The sequence below is a fragment of the Impatiens glandulifera genome, chromosome 3 (assembly GCF_907164915.1).
Source record: "Impatiens glandulifera chromosome 3, dImpGla2.1, whole genome shotgun sequence".
In the NCBI taxonomy this organism is placed as follows: domain Eukaryota; kingdom Viridiplantae; phylum Streptophyta; class Magnoliopsida; order Ericales; family Balsaminaceae; genus Impatiens; species Impatiens glandulifera.
The window spans coordinates 61,392,580-61,413,915 of record NC_061864.1 but is presented as its reverse complement, the minus strand read 5'-3'; the positions used below and the strand labels follow the sequence as shown (position 1 = coordinate 61,413,915).

General features: G+C 25.9%; 2 protein-coding genes across 2 annotated transcripts; one reads left to right on the top strand and one right to left on the bottom strand.

Moving 5' to 3' along the window:
• Window positions 1-292: 292 nt before the first annotated feature.
• LOC124932090 (protein indeterminate-domain 11-like) lies at window positions 293-3,655 on the top strand. Its single transcript, XM_047472696.1, has 4 exons — window positions 293-456; window positions 816-1,007; window positions 1,116-1,512; window positions 2,764-3,655. The coding sequence occupies exons 2-4, from the start codon at window positions 824-826 to the stop codon at window positions 3,509-3,511; spliced, it is 1,329 nt and encodes a 442-aa protein (XP_047328652.1). The 5' UTR covers window positions 293-456; window positions 816-823; the 3' UTR covers window positions 3,512-3,655.
• Window positions 3,656-11,169: 7,514 nt separating this feature from the next.
• On the bottom strand, window positions 11,170-11,736 carry LOC124930568 (pathogen-associated molecular patterns-induced protein A70-like). The gene has a single exon (XM_047470900.1). It carries the CDS (start codon window positions 11,734-11,736, stop codon window positions 11,170-11,172), a length of 567 nt encoding a protein of 188 aa, XP_047326856.1.
• Between the last annotated feature and the right edge of the window lie 9,600 nt (window positions 11,737-21,336).

Here is a 21,336-nt window from a genome sequence, read left to right as displayed (position 1 = left end):
TTTTTTTTTTGAATTTAGTAATCTAACGTAACTTACTAATCACCTCAGTTTATGCATTTTTAGTGAGAATCAAATCTTATCTTAGACAGTAGAATATTGAAATCTTTCTTACAAAAAAAGATTTGATCTATGAATTCAAAAAATTATTACAAGTAATTGGTAAACTGTAAAAAGGATTGGAAGAAGAGAACAAAGGATAAGACAAATTCCAGCGTCACATAGCCAACTCATATTTGTCTTTGCCCTTGGGGTTTTCATTTTTGATAGAGATATAGAAAGAAGGCCACTGTTAGGGAATCTCTTCTCCTCCACATCTGTTATTATATCTTATAGAAGGCTATTTCTTGCCTTTCTTCATTTGTACACATGTGGCTGGCTCTTGTTCAATTCACTATCTTCTTTTAGTAAACATGAATTCATCATCATCATCATCATCAACCATGGTTCAAGATTAAGGTTTGTTGGTTTAATTTCTTTTGAAGATATAACCTTACAAACCCTTCTCTCCTAACTTCTTTTTGTGGATTTGATGATGATGGTTAATTAGAGATATATAAATTTAGATCTTGATATTTTCATTTAACTCATATGGGTCACATATATTTTTGTCATTTTTATCAAAATTAGGGTTTTCTATTCAGATCTGACTAAAGTATATGAAGAACTTGACTTGTGCTCAGATCTTTATTCTTTTATACTTCTTTGTTAGTCATAACTTGTACTAAATGATATTTTTTTATTTTTTTTGCAATCTTCGGTTAAGGAACTAATGAAATGGTTTTGTAGTGTAAAAAAAACCTTTCTTTCTCATGCAGCTTTGGAGATGGAGAGAATGATGAACAACATGATCATACCAACTCCTTTAGATGATAGTATATCAAACTTAACTTCAGCATCAAATGAAGCAAGCATATCTTCAAGCAATAGAAATCATGAAGTTGGAATTCATCATCTATACCCTCAACCACCTCCTTCTAAGAAGAAAAGAAATCTTCCCGGAAATCCAGGTGAATTATAAGTTCTTTACTTCGCATCGAGTTATTTAATTATGTCCATTCACGACGATACTGATTTAATCTTGATTCTTTCTTTTATGTGAATCGATGAAAATTAAGATCCGGATGCAGAAGTGATGGCGTTGTCGCCAAATACATTAATGGCGACGAATAGGTTTATGTGCGAGATCTGCAACAAGGGATTTAAAAGAGACCAAAATCTTCAACTTCATAGAAGAGGTCATAATTTGCCATGGAAATTGAAGCAAAGAACAAATAAGGAAGTAATAAAGAAGGTGTATGTATGCCCCGAGTTGACATGCGTGCATCACGACCCTTTGAGGGCTCTCGGGGACTTGACCGGAATCAAGAAGCATTTCTCAAGAAAGCATGGAGAGAAAAAATGGAAATGCGAAAAATGTTCAAAGAAATATGCAGTACAATCCGATTGGAAGGCTCATTCTAAGATATGTGGCACTAGAGAATATAGATGTGATTGTGGCACCATTTTCTCTAGGTAATATTAATTTTAACCTATTTTTAATTTATTTCTTACCTAAATATATTAATCAATTACATTATCAATTATACATTTCATTGTTCACAAATATGCATGACTATATTTTTGTGTCATAGTAGGAATGTCAATTTTATTCCCCCCTATAGTGATGAAGGTGAACCTAACTTATTAGGCCGGGGTATAGATGATATTTACATGTCTCCTATGACTAATATATACATATTTTTTTATTAGATTATTTATTAATATTAGATGCTACAATTTATATATAGATATATATTACTTTGATATCATATAATAATGTTAGCTTTGATCTATTTCATATAATCTTAATGCTTTCTTGACAAAATGGAGGGATAAATTATGTGACATGCATCAATGGACCATTAGGTATGGTTATGATTAGAGTTCCAATAATTTTCTTATAAAGTATAGGGCATCTTTAATTAATTGTTACAAAAGATCGAATGATGGTACTAACAAATCATGCACGTCGCCAAAGAGAATGGATAGATTGGACCACATAGGATCACCACATGATGAGAACCTCGAAAACTGAAATGTTGAGGTGATGGAGAATACATGTGTTCATTCTACTACTCCCGAGGGACATGATAATATCCCCAAGAGTCCCCATAACCAAGTATTGAGCTTTTCCACATATTTAGATGTGAATGCACAATGTTTTTTTTGCCCCTTAAGCAAGTATTGAGTTGAAACGATTAATTTTTAAATTACAATAATAAGATGTAGTTTGATTAGTTAATTTAGTTTAGTTACGTGATTATATGTATAGTCTATCTTTTGTAAGTAGAAGGGCGAGTTTGATTCGATCATTATTTGGTACGATTCAAATGATGTAATTTGAGAGAGCTAGATATAGGATGAGTGCATCATATACTGTACAAGGGATAAACCAAGTAACTAATGATGTTGCTCGACTACGATAAAAGTTTTTGTGTCGATTCTTAAGAGTGATAACGAGAAATGAATTTGCATGTAAGAATAGTTGAAAATTGAATAACCCATAATATAAATATTGAAAACATGAATTTCTGCTGGCTAAGATATAACTTTGTAACAAATGAGTTAAAATTGTAAAAACGAATATTATTATTATTCATTTTGAATCCATTGAATGGAGATGATAGTGAAGTATGAGAGAGTACTATAGCTTTTGCAGAGTGATGGTTTATTTGAAATTTGTCTTAATTGAATTTGTTTTTATTCATCATTCATTATTCACAGGCGTGACAGTTTCATCACTCACAGAGCCTTCTGCGATGCTTTGGCAGAAGAGAGCACCAGAGCCATAACCGCAGCCACAAACCAACTTGCCGGCGCCGGCGCCGGCACCTCTTCATCAACCGCCCTCCGCCATCTCAATCTATCTCAACTAATCACCAACAACAACTCTTTTCAACCATCAATCCATCTCAAAACAGAACAACAAGATCTCACACCTCATAACTGGTTTTCTCACCAACCATTGCTATTATCCACAAGACTAGATCATCAGAATTCCTTTCTCCACCAAAACCCTAGCCAATATGAACCAACCATAGGTTCTTCTTCCCCATTACCTCATATGTCTGCAACTGCTCTGCTTCAAAAGGCATCACAAATGGGAGTAACGGTCAGCAACGTTCATATGGGAAATTCTACAAACGACTGGTCTACAGGAATGTCTGGATCTCATATGGTTCATAACGTGATGGGTAATTCTCAAATCCATGAATCATCAAATGGGTTTGAAGGATCTTCATTTGAAGAGGCTTTAAGTGGAATGTTGAATCCAAAATTAGACCAAAGTGGACGTCTTGGAGGTGGAAACCCTAACCAGGGATTGACTAGGGATTTTTTAGGTCTAAGAGCAATCCCTAACATGAGCGGTCTTCGGTTTGATCATCATCATCATCAGATACAATCATCCTCGATGTATAATCATAATCATAATCAACCGAGGCAAAACAATCAAGAACCTTGGCAAGGTTAGCATGTAAGTAATTCATGAACGAATCATATGATCAAACAGAACCCCTTTATTGTTCTTTCAACTTTCTTTGTCTACTGTTTGACTCTATCATTTTATTTTGTATCACTTCAAGGATTTTGGAATAAATCATTGTCCCCGAAACTTGTGAAAAAGTTTTGTTTAAAAGATAAAAGATTTTGCATGGTAATAGATTGTGGTAATATAGGAGGATTTAGGGTTTAGTATATGACAGGACAAATGGTTCTAGTAAATCTAGAATTAGAGTTAGATAGACTAGAAAAAAAAATTGAGATGAACTTGAAAAAGATTGAAAAAGATGAAAGGAAAACTATAATATGTATGCTTAAAAAAATTGAATCATGATTGTGATTTAAAAGTTTGTCGGCTAGTTATAATTATGCAATTAATAACTATTATTATTTTAAAAGGTCATGATATATACAAATTTAATAAGTATAATTGTTTTTTAATTGAATTTCAATTCAGTACATCCTCTATAAATGCTTCCATGCTCATAACGTGATTGACACTATTAATGCTTCCTTGTTTGCTAGAAATGGTAAATGTGGATGCAGGAAGATTTATAGAGACATCTATATTTCGAGCATGTTGAATTGCATTTGACTATCGTAATAGAGATTTCGATAAGAAACTAAGCAAGATGAGTAATAAAAACACAAAAACAAACTAGACATTACAAATCAAATTATTATTAGATAAGTAGATCTATGTCATAAACATGTATTTTAAGAAGTTAATCTCGATGATTATGAGCACAACATGTTATTCTTCTTGTAATATCTTCAATTAATTGGATGATGATATCTTAACATAGAATTGTGAAATTATTAAGCACAATAAGATTGTTGTTTATGTGTTTCTAAATTCTTTTTATTAACTTGTCTTTTTATATGTGGTCAAGTTTTTCTTCTAGATAATTGTATTTTAACGACTCTTCACAAACTCAACAAAACATTTGGAAAATAAAATATTTTTTTGATGACTCACTCCATGCGAAGGTAACAAAGACCGTCGAAAAGAATAATTAAACCAAGTCTCATATAGGTCGAAATGTTATGAGTTAGTAGCATACAATTGATATTCGCCAAAAGAAGAAAAAAACGTGTTACAACAAAATTGAGATTCTCAAAATGATTAAGATCAACTTGAGGTTATGTTTCCTTTTAACACTATCAATAAGTTCAAAAATATATATTGATATTACCTGAACATTTTTATAATTTTGCATTAACTATTGTTTAAAAATGTAATTCATTAAATACACATTAATGTAATCGTTGCTTTTATTTTTTTTAAGAGTGAGGCAATTTTTTACTAGAATCTGATATCGCGAAAAGAGCACAAACATCCGAGGATAAAAGTAAATACAAATGAATTTAACTATAATCATCATAATTATGTCCACGTTGACAATCAAACAATATAAGTAGAATAAAATCAAACTCGAAAAGTTCAAAATAACACGATATATATCAAATCTAGATTGGTAAAAGAATAAGAAAAATGTAAGTTTAAGATGATAAAATTTGTAAACCAAGTACAATGCGAAAGAGAACGTGTAGTTTTAAATGAACAAATTTTGTGAACAAACTTCATCATCCACCATGCATTGATTTTATTAAAAAACATGTACGAGAGTATTGTGTGTTAACTTCATGTTGAGAGCTTTATTTATTATTTTTCTCATAATACTATTTATTTTGTGACAATAAATAATTGGATACAAGAACAGATCTATGTATGAGCTGTATTGAATTTAAACTCACTTCAAAAAAAAATGTATTAGTATGTATATATTTTAAATTTTTTAAAATATTAAATTAGTTGTCTGATATTTTAAATATAAATTGCATATATTTTGACCATAGTTCAGTTCTCTTTCAAGTGCACTTTTACTTATATACTAAGTTGAAGCCTCTCCAATTTATTTGTTTTACATTAAGTTCAAGCCTACTCACTTTAATTTCTTACTCAGTTTCTAATTAAATCTAGAGTTTTAATTCGTTTTTGTTGATATTCTCTAAATATACATATTTGAAAGAATACATTTTTATTTTTTAATCAATTTCAAATAAAAACTTACTTGAGAATATATTTATATATTAGAGGTGTTTGTTTTTTTAAATATAAGTTTAATATTCAATTTAATAGTAACATGAAGACAAATTTTACTGTCAAATCTCTACAAGTATGAGTGCCCAAATGGTTATTTATGTGGATAGGATAACATTATTAATAAAAATAAAAATACTATGATTATAAGTTAATAGAGAAATATTTATTTATGTTTTTTTTATAAATTGAATTATACAATAATCTAGTTGATATTATGAATATATTTTATGAAAAATCATACTTTTAGTTAGTAAGTCATTAACCTTTTTTTACTTAATAGTTAAGTATTTAAAATTTATATACATATATTTTAAATGTTCCATGTATTATAAAAAATAATGAGGTTAGTTTAAGCACGATACAAACCTGAAATGAGATAAAAATAAATAAATAAATAAATAAAAATAAAAAGTAAAAATTTCACATAAACATGAAAATAAGAAATAAAACAAAAACAGTCGCTCAATTAATTATGGAGTTAGTAGATCTTTGAAAAGGATAGTTAGTTTCCCGATCGACTCAAGTATCAATCTTTTCTTTAGAAACAAATCTAAGAAACTGTTATAAAAATAACATTTTAAAATAATACAAAAAAGAAATATTATCTTTCAAAATTTTACAGAAATTATTTGAAAACACTTAAGTTGTGTTTGGTAATCTTGGAATTAGCATTGGAATTGGAATTGGAATTGGAATTGGAATTGGAATTGGAATTGGAATTGGAATTGGAATTGGAATTGGAATTGGAATTGGAATTGGAATTGGAATTGGAATTGGAATTGGAATTGGAATTGGAATTGGAATTGGAATTGGAATTGGAATTGGAATTGGAATTGGAATTGGAATTGAAATTGAAATTGGAAGGTTCAATTACAATTCTTAAATTTGGTATACACTTTCAAATTAAGAATTGAAATTAGAATTCCAATAAAATTCAATTTAGTCTAATTTTACCGTTCTCAATTTCACTCTATTTAACTCAGAATTGTAATTCCAAATTTTTTTAAGTTTTCTCTAATAAAATAATTTATTATTTTATTATTTAAAACACGATTAAAGTTTTCAATCGATAATTTTTTTTTTGAATTTAGGATACTAAAATATTAAATCGATAAATATTTTTCTTTTTTAATTTAGTAAGTTAATATTTTGAATTAATATATTTTTTATTTTAAAAGTTAATATGTTAAACCGATATTTTATTTTTTTAATTTAAAAACTTAAAATTTTATATATATATATATATATATATATATATATATATATATATATATATATATATTTAAATCTATGAACTTAAAATGTTGAACTGATAATTTTTTTAATAAAAATCAAAATTTTAAAAATTTTTTTAACATTTGAACTATCTTAATTGGTAATGTCAAATTAATATTTTAATAAAATAGATCATATATATTAAAATTATTTATATTATTTTTTTTAAACATAAAAATTGAGATTGAATTACAGTTCTATATTTTTCTCAAACATAACATAAATATTGAATTGTAATTTATTGTCGATTCACATGAAATTGAAATTAAAATTTCATTGTCAATTCTATTTTTACTCATCCAAACATACCCTTAGTCTAATTTATCTATATTTTTTTATGATTGAGGATTCGATGAATAAGATTTTTTTTTATTTTTGGATAAAAAAAAATGTGGTTAGTACTTAGTTCATACGATTTATAATTGTTATAATTTTATACATATTTAATTTTACATTTAGTTATTTATAATACCAATTACCAAATAATCTATAAATAGACTTCTAAACGTATTGAGGATAAAACAAGATCAAACAAGGCCTAAATGACTAATGAAAATAAAAGTAGTCTTTCAACTAACATTCTTTGATGAAACCAAACCAAACCTCATTGTGATTTGATATTTCTGAAACCCACCTCACTCATTTAAATTTTCATTTTGGTGAAAAAATAATAAAATCAAATCACTTTTTCCCTGTGTGACAGCCCATTTATGTTTAATATTTTTTGTTTTCGATGTAGAAAGATAGCATTATTTATAGTTACTTACTTTATTTTTAATTTAAGGCCTATTAAATGAAATCATATAATATTTATTTCTTCTTAGAACCACTATTGTCCCTTTAATTACTCTTATAGTGAATTTCATTTGTATAAATATCTAAATGTGTGTTTTAATGAGATACTTTTTTTTCAAATATATCACATATTTCTAAAAACATATAACTAGATAAATAGTTTATTATGCAAACTTTGCTTATACTAGCTTAATCAAACTAACCCCCATCATTTTCCATTGGCTCCACTATTATTTTATTTTATTTTAAAGGAAAATAAAAAGATGATTTAAGGACTGTTAGTTCTGAGCGTCAGATGACACTCTCCAGTCTTCACCATCCCCTGCTTAAATATTGTTGGATTTAAATAGTCCATTTTTATTGGTACAAATTGTTCATATTCAGTTGGTATACATCACATGATTATACAATTAAACCATTGAATTCGGTTTGAGAAAACTTCAAAATGTTAGTTTCGATTTATTGATATATTAAAAAATCGGTTCGATCTCTTTATTTAGTTTGATCAGTTTTATTTCTTCGTAATTCTTTTTGTATCATAAGAAACTAAAATGATGCATCGTAACTATGATTTTCACCTTCATTTAAAAAATATTTGATCTCTTAAAGAATAATTTTTGTTACTTAAAGTACTACTTTAATGGGATATTTGTTTATAAAAAATTATTGCTAAATAAAATTATATTTCAAATTTATTTTGAAAGTAAATATCAATTATGTCATATAAGTAGACAACTGCTCTATAAAAAAAAGGTTTCTCCCTCGATTAGAAAAATATTCGACATTGCATCTTAAATTAGTGTTAATTTTTTATAGACAAACTCTAATTTTAAAGAAAAAAAATTGATTTTGCATGGAAAAGATATATATATATAGTTAAACTTAACCGCATGGGAAAAAGAAACTTAAAAAATACTTAAAAGTTTAGAATCAGCGGTTGTACCAAATCTATGATTAATTTTAAAGCTGCTTTTATGATTAGTTATCAAATTATTGCTAATGATTAGCAATAAGGGAGATTATATACATCAAATAATAATGACAGATAAATTAAGTCCTTGTTTGATATCTAAATAAATCAATATCTCATTATCAATATTTTTTAATCAAATATCAACTAAAATATAAACATTTTTCTTGCTATATATTTTTTATAACATTTTAAAGGTGATGTTATTCTCATCATTTGATCTAAGTAACTCAATTAAATATATTTTTTCATTAATCGAAATTTTTTCTAAAGAAACCAGTTTAAATTTAAACCCAAATCAAACCATTCCTAAGTAAACCAACACCTAGATTATTATTTGATTGAAGATTAGAGATTCTTCTTTTAGAATATGGAAGAATATTAATCATTTTCTAAGATATATGATTCAACCTAATCATCCATATTTTAGGGAACATTATTGGCATGTCATTTCTATTAAATAAACTAAAATTTTGAGAGAAAATGACTTTCTTATTATTTCAAAACAAACAATACATGTTTTATACTGATTTAGTCTCGTCAAATCTTTAAGGAGTATTTATTTTTTTCTTGTGGCTTATTAAATTTTGTAAAATCGCATAATGATTAAGTATAAAGTATTAATGTTAATATTGTTGTTAAAACCTTTCGAACGAACCTTTTGTGCACCCTAACACAAACGTGAGATGCGCATGGGACGCTGTCCATTTACCCTCCTATTAACACAAACCTTTCAGAAACTAGAAGTGTTCGTAGTCTCCATGTACCCTCCTATTAACACAACATAATTTATCCTTATTTTTGTGTATCCCTTTAATGCGATTTTTTTTTTGTCTATTATTGTTATTGATGAATCAAAATGACTTGGCGAGACTAACTAACTAAGACAGCTAAGTATAAGAATGATTTTTAAAAGAAATGTTAGGTATTCGATAACATTTGAAACGAAATCAATAAAATTGAAATTACTAACTATGTAGAACTTACTAATCAAATCTTTGTTATATGTAGGAATCTCCAATATATGCACTCTCGTGATTCTCTTTTCTCATGTTTGTCTTATTTGTTTTTCATTATTTGTTGTTTTGTTTTTATCTTTTTCATATTTGTTAGGGTTTCTTCTTAATTATTATGGAATCTATTAATTTTTCCTTCTTTTTTTTATTCTAGAAGACAATATATATACTAGTAGTATAAATTGTGGTCTCATGAAATTGTGATATTTTTAAATAAAACTTCAAAAGATAATTGGTTAAATTATGTAATAGTAGCTTTCATCCTCTTTTCAACAAACATATCTGGCCAAAAGGAAGGGCAAATAATATCCCAAAAAGAATAGCCAAAGGAATCAATCTATCACCCCCAATAATAGTAAAGATATTCCCTCAATTTTGCATCAACAAATGAGCCAAAGGATTCACTTTTTATCTCTAAAACAACTCCACTCATCACATTATTCAATTTAAAATGAGGATAAACATGCATACATTAAATTATATAAACACATTATTTTTTATTTTTCAATTTTATTTATTTATTGAAAATCAGATGAATTTTCTAAAAGAATATAACACAATTCCTTAATGGTATATTGTTCATAATTTGAACTTGGAACATATTTTTGAGACTTGTTCCATTTTGGTTATTTGAGAGTTTCAGGGTTTTATCAAAAAAAAAAAAGTTTTAATAATAATAAAAAAAAAAAGTAAATTATTTGATTTTTAATTAGTTAAAATTACAATGTTCTTTTTATTTTAAAAAATAAAATAAATGTATTTAATTGATGAAATGAGTGATTTGATAATTAGAATAATATCGATATAGATATATTATAAAAAATATTCAAAAATATATCAAAATATATATAATAAACTATAATTCAAAAACATTATAGGCATAATTTCAGTTCAAAAAAATTGTATACCATTATTTCAGTTTATTTTCATATTTGGAATTAATTACCCTTTAATTTATAAAAGTAAATCAATTTAATAAAAATTTTCAATGATAGATTTTCAATTTGCTATGATAAATTTATTTTTAAATATAGTATTTATTTCTAAAAAATTATATGTAGTAGGTTCCTCCTTTTACATTTGTTTTCCTTTTTAAATTGTCTTTTGTGGTCTAAGAAATTTATGAGTTATTATTTAACTTAAATTTTTTAACTAATTTTTTTATATATATTTCTGTCAAAGAAAAAAAATGTGAAAACAAACTCAAACTGAACTTTTAGAGTATATATATATACAAAAATTAAATAATATTGCTGATTAAATTTGTATTTACTTTACAGGTTAAAGATTTAAGTATTAAATGCATAATTAGGGGGCAAATTGGACAATTCATCAAAAAAGTAAACAGATATGAATAAAAGGCAGCCGAGCTAGCCTGCTATAAATGTTGTGAAGTTGAAAAGGCTTAAAAGAAGGTCCCGTAATTCACAAACAATTACAAATTGACCCCAAAAGATTAAAAAACCTTACATTCTTACCCTCTCCCTTTGCTTGTTTATAGAATCCATCCTCTGTAACATCAACTGTTTCTTGAATCTGTTAATGAAATCATCTGCTTCCGCATCCACTCCTTCCTTCATATCTCCTCTTCTCCTTTCCCTCATTGTTGCCGGCCGGCGAGATTCGATAATGAAGTCATCAACCTCTTCCTCTTTGATGTACCCTGTTTCTGTTTTCATGCTCACCGATTTCCTCATCTCCGGTCTCACCGCCGTCACCGGAGTGTCTGGTAATACCTGCAAGAGTTTCAGGCTTGGTTCGAAATGGGTTTCTTGGGAAATGGGATGTGGGTTTGGTTTAGGGATTTTTGGAGAGGGATCTTGATTGTGGGTTGTTTGGGTAAAGGAATCTTGTAGTGGGGTGGGGATTGAGGATGATTGTTGTTGGATTTGTTCATCTTGAGGTGGGTTTTGGGTTTGTTGATTTTGATGATGATGATGATGGCGGTTAGTGAAGGTTGAGGTGAAGGCTATGGTTGCGATCATGATATTGAGAAGGAAGAAGAAGAAATGGGGGTTGAGCCAGCTGTTCATGTTGGACAAGATTGAAGGTATGGAAGAAACCGATCCTTCAAACATGGTGGTGGTGGTGGTGATAAAAAGTCAGAGAGAGAAGAGATGGATTGAGATTGCCTACTTGTGAAATGAGTGATGAAGTTAAATATAAGGGAGATAGTTTTGCCCATTTGATCAATGTAATGTTTAAGATTCTAATCTTAATGTTAAGATTGATGATGAGAGTTGAAAAGGAACATAGGATCTGAAAATTTGAAATACTAATATTAATTTTTAAAAACATTTAAAAAATAATTAAATCACGGTGGTCTAAATGTGAAGCACAATTTTAAGGTTGTATAATATTTAAAATAGTTAGGTAATTATAAATTCTTAAAATTCAAGGTTTTAAAAATAAGTCGTCCATAATCCACTAAAATAGTCAAGTAATAAGAGTCAGTTTAAGAGATTAAAATGTCATATGTTCCATTTTAATTATAAAATTTTTTGAGTTAAAATAGAAGACAAGATTGTGAGGTGTCATGCTAGTTCTCATTAATTCAAAAAATAAATAAATACGCGGTTCGACCGGTGAGGCAAGACTGCAAAACGAGTGAACAACCATTCTGAATTCTGACTGTACCTTTTGAATTGACCAAAATTTGGTCCGACTAACCCTAAAATGCATAAATTTATGGTTTGAAAAGGGTTTTCGAGCTAGGGTCACGTTTGATTTGACGTTTAAACGTCACGTCTAGCATTTGCGTAATAAGTTGTTACAATAATTTTGCGTAAAAAGTTCACGCAAAAATTATAATCAAACACACTTGGCGTTTAAACTCATTTTTCTCTTCATACTTAACGTTTAAACTTATAATCTCAGTGTTTTTTCTCTCATTACTTTTAAATGTCTTTCTATTTATTTTATATCATTTATTACCTCTCTTTTAAATATTTTATTAATTCTCTTTCATTTATTTAATCTCTTTCATATTATTTTATTTATCGTCTCTCATTTATTTCATTCATTTCTAATCATTTTATTATCTTCAATTTATTTCTAATTTTTTTTATATATTAATATAAAATTATCCTAATAAAGCATAAATTTAAATATATATTTACACTTCTTCATTTTTTTATACACAAATATAAGATTACGTGGGAATATATATATATATATATATATATATATATATATATATATATATATATATATATATATATATATAAAATGAGAATAGAATTGTAAAATTTAAATTATAAATAATTTGATAATAGATATAAATATTATTATTTTTTAAATCACAGGCAAAACATTTATATAATATATAAATTTGTGTTATATATTAAAAAACTTCTTTCTAAAAATGAATATAAATAAATTATAATAATATATATTTAAAATTAAATATTAATAAAAATTAATATACTAATATAATCTAATTTAAAATATATAATTTTTTTAAAAATAATTTATTAATATTTAAAATTAAATTAATATATATATATATTTAAATATATATATAACATTGCTTATATAATATTAATTATTAAATAATATTATAAATATAAAAAATAAATAAGTTGAACATATAAGCTGAAACTCAAAATTAACATTTAAATAAATTGAATCATATTAAACGTAAATGCGAATGAACTGAATAAGTTGGCGTCAATAAGTTGAGCCATAAGGAATCAAATTAATCCCAAGAGACATTGTTCTTTTTTAGCGTCTCATAACTTATGTAATTTCTCGTTGCCAAAATGCGTCAGTTAATCTCCTACTCCTAGTACTCAACTTCCACCTCTTCTTGCATTCCTCATCGATCCTCAGTCGCAGGAATCGCACCATCCGATCTTCAAGGGTACATGTAAATAATAGGATATACACACAAGATTGTAAAACTTGTTAGAAGTTTGGTTATCATTGTCACATGTGAATGTCACCTTCTTCCCCTTTATCGTTCTTCCTTGTCGAAAAGGGAAAAAAATTGTGAACAGAGTAAATATGGTGAGTAATTATTTACCATAAAACAAAAATAAGAGATAACAATCCTCATATAATTTAAATTATTTTTGAAGCTCTCCTAAAAAATTATCTTTTAAAAAATTTATCGAATCATTGATTTTGAAAGATGAATATCTCGGCCTCCGTAAGGTCATGTGTTCGAGCATGTTAGACGACAAATTTCGCTCGCCTAATTAATTGGTTATATGTGTTTGCGAATTATGTGCTTAATTCGCAGAGATTAATCGCACTTTGAAGAAAAAACAAAATTCAATGTTATAATATTAAAATTCGGTCAGACCATAATTTCTCCAAAAATCCTATATGGATGACCCAAACGGTTTTTAAAATCTTTGTAAAAACTAGATTTATTTAAATTTAAAAAGTTTATTTTATAAATATATTATTATTATTATTATTTATATAATTAAGAATTTTTATACCCATTATTTTTTATTTTTGTTAATTAAGTATAAAATTATAATAATTAAATATTATTATAAAAAAAATATTTACAAAATTATATATATTAATTCGTTTATTTAAATAAATAATAAGTTTTTTATAAATATAAATGCATTATTTTTGTAAAATTAAAATTGTTTAAAATTTTCTAAAATTGTAAAATCTTACTCTATTTGAATTTTAAGGAATTTTGCTTAATTGAAGTGTTTATCTAAATTAATTTGGTAGTCCAATTTATAGCAAGATTATAAAAGAGAATTACATATTTTAACTAATTTAAATTAAACCAATCATATGAATATTTACCAACAACATGGTCCATAAAATATAATTAATATTCATAACATTGAAGAAATAAAAAAATATCATATCCTTTGCAATAGTGAATCTAAATAGAAAGTTTGACCAAGATAATAGAATTGCTGGAGCTTATTGTTTTTGTTTATTTTTTACTCTCTTTATTTCTTGATTAAATTCTGGTGTTATGAAATGAAATATATATTTAAAATCACTCCATTAAGTAAGGTCAGATTTTGTTTTTATTGTTAGGATCAATTTTTAATCAATAATAAATTTGCCTTAATAGGATTTTCTATAAAAGAAACCTAGAAGGATATAATGATTTAAAAAAAACAATTATTATTGTTTCAAATAAAAAGATATATAAAAATATTAATTTATAAAATAAGATCAACAAAATTAAAACAACTAAATGAGAATAATATGACAAATTTATAAAACTAAAATTTTAAGAAAAAATTCTAACAATCTTGTAATTTCATTAACATGTAACAATGTGTAACAATGTGTAACATTGTAACAATGTGTAAAAATGTGTAACAATGTGTAACAATGGAAAACAAAAGAATCAAAGGGTATATAAAAATCTCTACCTAATATTTTTCATCAATTTTATAACATACATAAAACTTTCAATAATTAATATTGAATCTGATTGAAGTTAAATGAAGGTTAGGTAGGCATTGGGTTAGGTAGGGGTTATTTGAAATTATTTTTAAATAATATTATTCTCTTTAAATTATTGTAAAATATGTTATTTTAATATATATATATATATATATATATATATATATATATATATATATATATATATATATACATATATATATATAAGAGATACAAATATATAATAAAAAAATGTATTAATGATTTAAATGATTAATTAATAAGAGAATGTATGATTAAATAATAATGTATTTAAAATTAATCTCATGTATCTCAAAACTAATAAATAAAAAATATGTTATAAATAAATGAGTTATTTAAGTAAATTTTGTATTTATAATTTAATTAAGATAAATGTTTTTTTAAAATAAATAGACAATATTATTATATTTTAATAGTTGTTAATATGATGTGAACTAAATGTATAATTAGATTAAGCCTTATAGGTATCTAAAATAATCTAAAACCAATTATGTTAGTTTGGATAATCACATTTTAAAATTTAAACTATGTTGATCTTATTTTATCCACAATTTATTTTATTTTCTTATTTTATTTTTTACTCTCTGACGCACGCCAACTAGTACAAATGTGCAGGAGAGAACAACCTGTTTAATTTTATTTGAAAAATTACAGCCATTTTGTTATTTTGTGTGATATAATATTTAAATTAAAAAAATATATATTGTTTTTTACTCAGTGAGTTTCACTCCCCACAATCATTTTATTTTAACCTTTTTTACATATGTTGTGGCCGATAATTTCATGATCGAAATTGCTAGGCTGTCCCAACCTAAATTAAAAAAGAAATTGCACTAAAGTTGATAAAAAAAATTTTTTTTAATGAAATTTAAACTCATAAATATATAAAAATTTTAAAATTTATTTTAAAACACTCAACTATAATATTTTATAATTAAAAATAGAATAGACTAAAACATCTTTTATTTAAAATAAATTGGCTTGACGACTGGCCGGGCCGGCCCTGGTAAAGAGGGAAATTGCGATTTGAAGTTTCATTTCTCTTAAGTTCTAAATAATAGTAAATTAATTTTAAAATTTATCATACAAAATAAGAAGTCCAATGTTTTATCTATTTAAAAAAAATTAAATAATTAAAATTGTCTAGTTTAATAATTAGAGATTTAATTATGCTAATTATAAACCGTAGTAAAGGTTTTTAGGTATGGTTGATGATTTTATTTTTTTAATTTTTATATATAAAATTATAAATACTAAAAATTTACGTACCAATATATAAAATTAAAATAATTATTTTAATTTATTTACCAATATATAAAATTAAAATAATTATTTTAATTTATTTACGAATAAATAAAATCAAAATAATTAACTCCAAGACAAAAACCTAATTAAAACAATTAATTAAGAAAAATGGGAAAATAAAAAAAAATTATTTGGGATAAATGTTATACTCATTTTATCTTAAAATAATTTTAGAAAAAAATTAAGGAATTAAAATAGTACCTTATTTTATCCCAAAAATTATTTATTTAACCCTAAAATTACAATAAAAAATAAAAAAAAATAAATTGGCAAAAGATTTGTGTTATTTATTTTAATATTGTGTATTTAAAAAAAATAAAATTAAAGCTAAAAGGGGAAAGAAAAATCAATTTCAAACAAACTTTTAAGGTTTTAAAATAAAATTAGTAATCAGGTGTAGCCGAAATCCGGAGATAAAGCTATAGTCGCGACCGCGTAGTCGATTGTAACTAAAGAAGTGCGCGACCGAGAAGCAGGCAAAACGCAACGGAATGGTCTGAAACGCAACGACGCTTACCAGACCGCTGACGGAACGCCCCACAATCGCCAAACGCACTCGAAACGACTTCATTTTGGCCACTACCATCTTCTTCGTCGCGACGCCGAATGGATAAGGATGAAGTCACGTCAACCACAATGATCATTTCTCCTACATCAATAGGGATGATTCATCCATATTCTAGCAAATTGGATGAAGAACAACTAAAATACCATAATTGAATTTTGGATGATTCAATCCACTTGGATGGATCAAACGACTCAAAGATCTAGCCTTAAATTGTGATTTACAGAAATTTTGTCATTGAAGCTCAAAGCTTTTGGATTTTTCGAAATCTGTATAAAACCTTAAAGCTTGAATTTGAGCATCCCAAAAGCTTTATAAGGGCCTAGGTTCTCCAATCCTTGGTAAAAATTTCATTCACCCTCTAATTCATATTTCCAATCTGAATTTGAAATTTTTATATTTTGAATTGCATAAGCTTATATGATGTATAGTTATTGAATTTTATGATTGAAAATCGATCTTAAGATTATTTTCAAGAAGATTTCTGTTTAAGTTAAATTCAATCAATCAACTTTAAACAAAAAAAACATAAATTTGAATTTTAAAAATCGAAAAAAATTGGTTTACTGTTCTTGGGATAATCCTCAAGAACAACTGCCCAGAAATCATCCTAACATGTTTCTAATGATGTTGGACAATTGTTTGGATCATGTTTGATCCATTCCGATCATATTTGATCAAAATCATAAAATTTAAAATAATTGAAAATTTTGAGTTATTAAATTAGTCCAAATGAATAGTCAGTGTTTTTGTTTTAGTACCAATCAAGTATATGAGGTATAAAGAAGCTATTGGCTAGTTCCCATCACCATAAAACAACTTTAAAACCAAAAACCCGATTTTTTAATACAAACTATTTTGAACAAATTGATCATCATCTAGGTCGATTGATACATTATGACGATGATCTAAATGTTCTTGGGAGATTTGTGAAGCTACCCAAGTCTTTGGATCGAAGAATCCTAGCCCCCATCAAAATTGCAAAACAAGAAATTTTGATGTTCTTGAGAACCGAGGCTTATTAGTCTTGGACTAAGAGGTCCAACTAAAAAACTTACATAGGACCGAGAGGTCCGACTAAAAAACTTACATAGGACCGAGAGGTTCAACTGATGTTCTTTAGCTAGGATCGAGAGGTACGACCGATGATTGTTCATCCAACCGAGAGATAAGACATAGGACTAAGAACTCCTAAACCTAGGACCGATGACTTCCATCTAAGACCGAGAGGTCTGACCAAGAGGTCAAACAAACCTAGGACCGAGGAATCTCGACCCCGAACAAGAGTTCCCAAGCCTAGGACCGATAAAAGTTAGCCCATGTCTAACCCAAGATCAATGATTTTTACACTCCGACCGATAATCCCAGCCAAGGACCGAGAGTCCTTAGCACCTCGACCGAGGCTTCTTAGCCCGTACTGATGGGTCCGACCGAGGGTCCCGGACCCCGACTGATGAAAATGAACCCCAAGGCCTAGGACACCGTTCCTAAGACCCATATGGTTCCCTTTTCAAAATTTTAAATTTATTTGTGTAATTTTGAAACATCCAACCATTTTCTAAAAATCCAGAAAAATTAGAAAATGATTTCAAAATAATTTTGAGATATTTCCATAATAAATATTTGGATAAAATCTTGTTTGAGATTTATGTTTAAACTCTAATGCCTTTTAAATTACTAATGTTTTTTAGGTACTTACCTTCATATGTTATCATGAGAAACATGTACAAGCATTTAAATAATTGTTTTTACAATTTTTTAAATAACGCATAAACATAATACATGTTTAGGACGGAAGAATAATTGGTTAAAATAAAATGTTATATAACCGATTTTCAAAAGTCAAATTTATAAATAGATACCGTAAAATGGGTATGGAGAATGAAGCGCGCAAATCCTTTCCCGATTTGGTCAATACGTTTGTACATTTATGCCATTTTTATTGATTTTAAAAAATTAATTAACAACTTGTTTCAAATAAATAATCTTTTAAATTAGTTATTTTTAATTAATTTAAACTAAAGAACTCTACAAAAATCAAATTGTCATTTGATTAAACAAAAATTCCAGTATAATTCAAATTTGAACAAAATTAATTATTTTATAATTAATTTCAAAACCGGGTATCATTAGAAAATCTTTTAAATAATGTTTTATTTTAAAAATGATTCTTTACATGCAAAACCGATGATGAAATTTCTCCAACTTCGAGTTTGCCGCGGAACAAAGAATTTTCCTGGGTTACAACAAATAATAATTAAACCGTTGTTATACATAACAATTCAAAAAAAATGTTAATTGTATATGTATTAGGCAGATTTTAATTACTTATAAATGTGTGTATTAAATGAAACTAAATAATAATGATTTAAATATAACTTTTCAACTAACCATTAGATATTTAATTATTGTTTTTTAATTATATAATTAATTATCTTTAAATAATTTATTAATTTAAATTTTATAAAATAATATTTGTAATATGTTATTTTTAAATTTTATAATAAATTTATATATATTATTTTGATTTGTTTTATTTTATTTTATATTCTAGCTTATCAATATTTTTTTGTAGCATTAGTGTTTGTTTAGATTCTTTTGTATTGCCATAAATATTATTTATTTTATAAACATTAATTATATTTAGATATTGACTTATATTAAAGTTAAGAAAATATTTTGAATATTGTTATTGAAAATAGTAAAAGTTGTAAACAAAAATAGTTAGGTATGCGTCTGTTGTATATAAAAACAGATCAATATTTTTATTTTAATTAATGATGTTAATGTGATAATATTTTTTAAATCCCATATTAATTTTAAACATTTTATAAATTTCAAAAGTCTATATATTTATTAAAATTTTAATATATTACAAATATTTTATTTTATAAATTTAAATAAATTAACCAATTATTTAAAAATAATAAATTATATTCTAATATATATATATATATATATATATATATATATATATATATATATATATAATTTTTTATGGTTAGTTTTTGTTGAAATGTTATATTTTAAATAATAATTATTTAATTCAAATTCACAAAATTTGTGGTGAGATTATTATGAATGTTTGTTAGGTTTGTATTGAGATATAATTATCAAGATTATTGGTTTTATTTATATATATATATATATATATATATATATATATATATATATATATATATATATATATATATATATATAAATCTTTAAATAATTATATATTTAAATCAGATAATTCAAAAATATATAATAAAAAAATCTAAATTTATTTTATTTATTAAAATTATAATTATTTACAAAATGATCTCGCCCATAATTCAAAATATTTATAATATAGATCATTGATATAGAACGATTTTAATAAGATTAAAATAACAATTTTGCAACAAGATAAGAGATAAAAATGGAGTGAATTATGTAAGTATAAAAATATAGTTATATTTTCTTTTAATTTTCATTGTGTTATTTATTTTTAATATAATCTATAACCTTTCAATTCACATAATTAGTAAATCCATTTAAATAGCCAAAAAACAACTAAATTACATTAATCCTGAACTAACTAATTTCAGCTTTATAGATTTACTTAATTCTGAATTATTCATTTTTTTTTCAAAAAAATCAATATATTATTTAAACTGATAACTCCTTCATCCTTTTCTTAATCAGATTTCCTTCACATGTTTTGTTTCCCATAGATTGCTCATGAATGTAGACGAAAGAGAGAATAAAATATTGCATTCAATGGACAACTCCATGCACAAAATGGAAGGGTCAATCTTCTTTTCTAAATTCATAGATCAAATCGAAACTCCCGAGATTCTAAAAACGGTTTTCAAAGATGGAAGGTGGCATCATAAATAATAACTTGAATATTCCAATGGTTATTTATGGTATCGGTAGTATCGAAAAAGTAGAATGTTCTCGGGTTCAACTTGCTTTAGTAATTCTAATGAAGAAGAGATTCAATTGGATAGGAGATATTGAAGTGTTCGATCCAATTTTAAATGAGATTGAATCTCGAGTATTGAAAACTCTAGGTTGTTTTGTGTTATCAGTAAATGAAAAAGGTAGACGAGAAACCTTTAAACCAACATTGTTCTTCATGCCACATTGTGGCTCTTGGTTGTATATATAATAATCTTTTGAAGACTAATTGGACAAAAGAGAAGTTGAAAAATATTATACTTTTGGGAAACGACTTTGAAGGATATGAGGAAATTTCACAATTTTCAAATAAATGTAGAAGATCAAATAATGAATATTATTTGAAGAGTCATCTCTTAGTTGCTAGAAAGTTTTCAAGAGAATTTATGGTCGAAGATGTTGTCTCCGAAGAATTTGA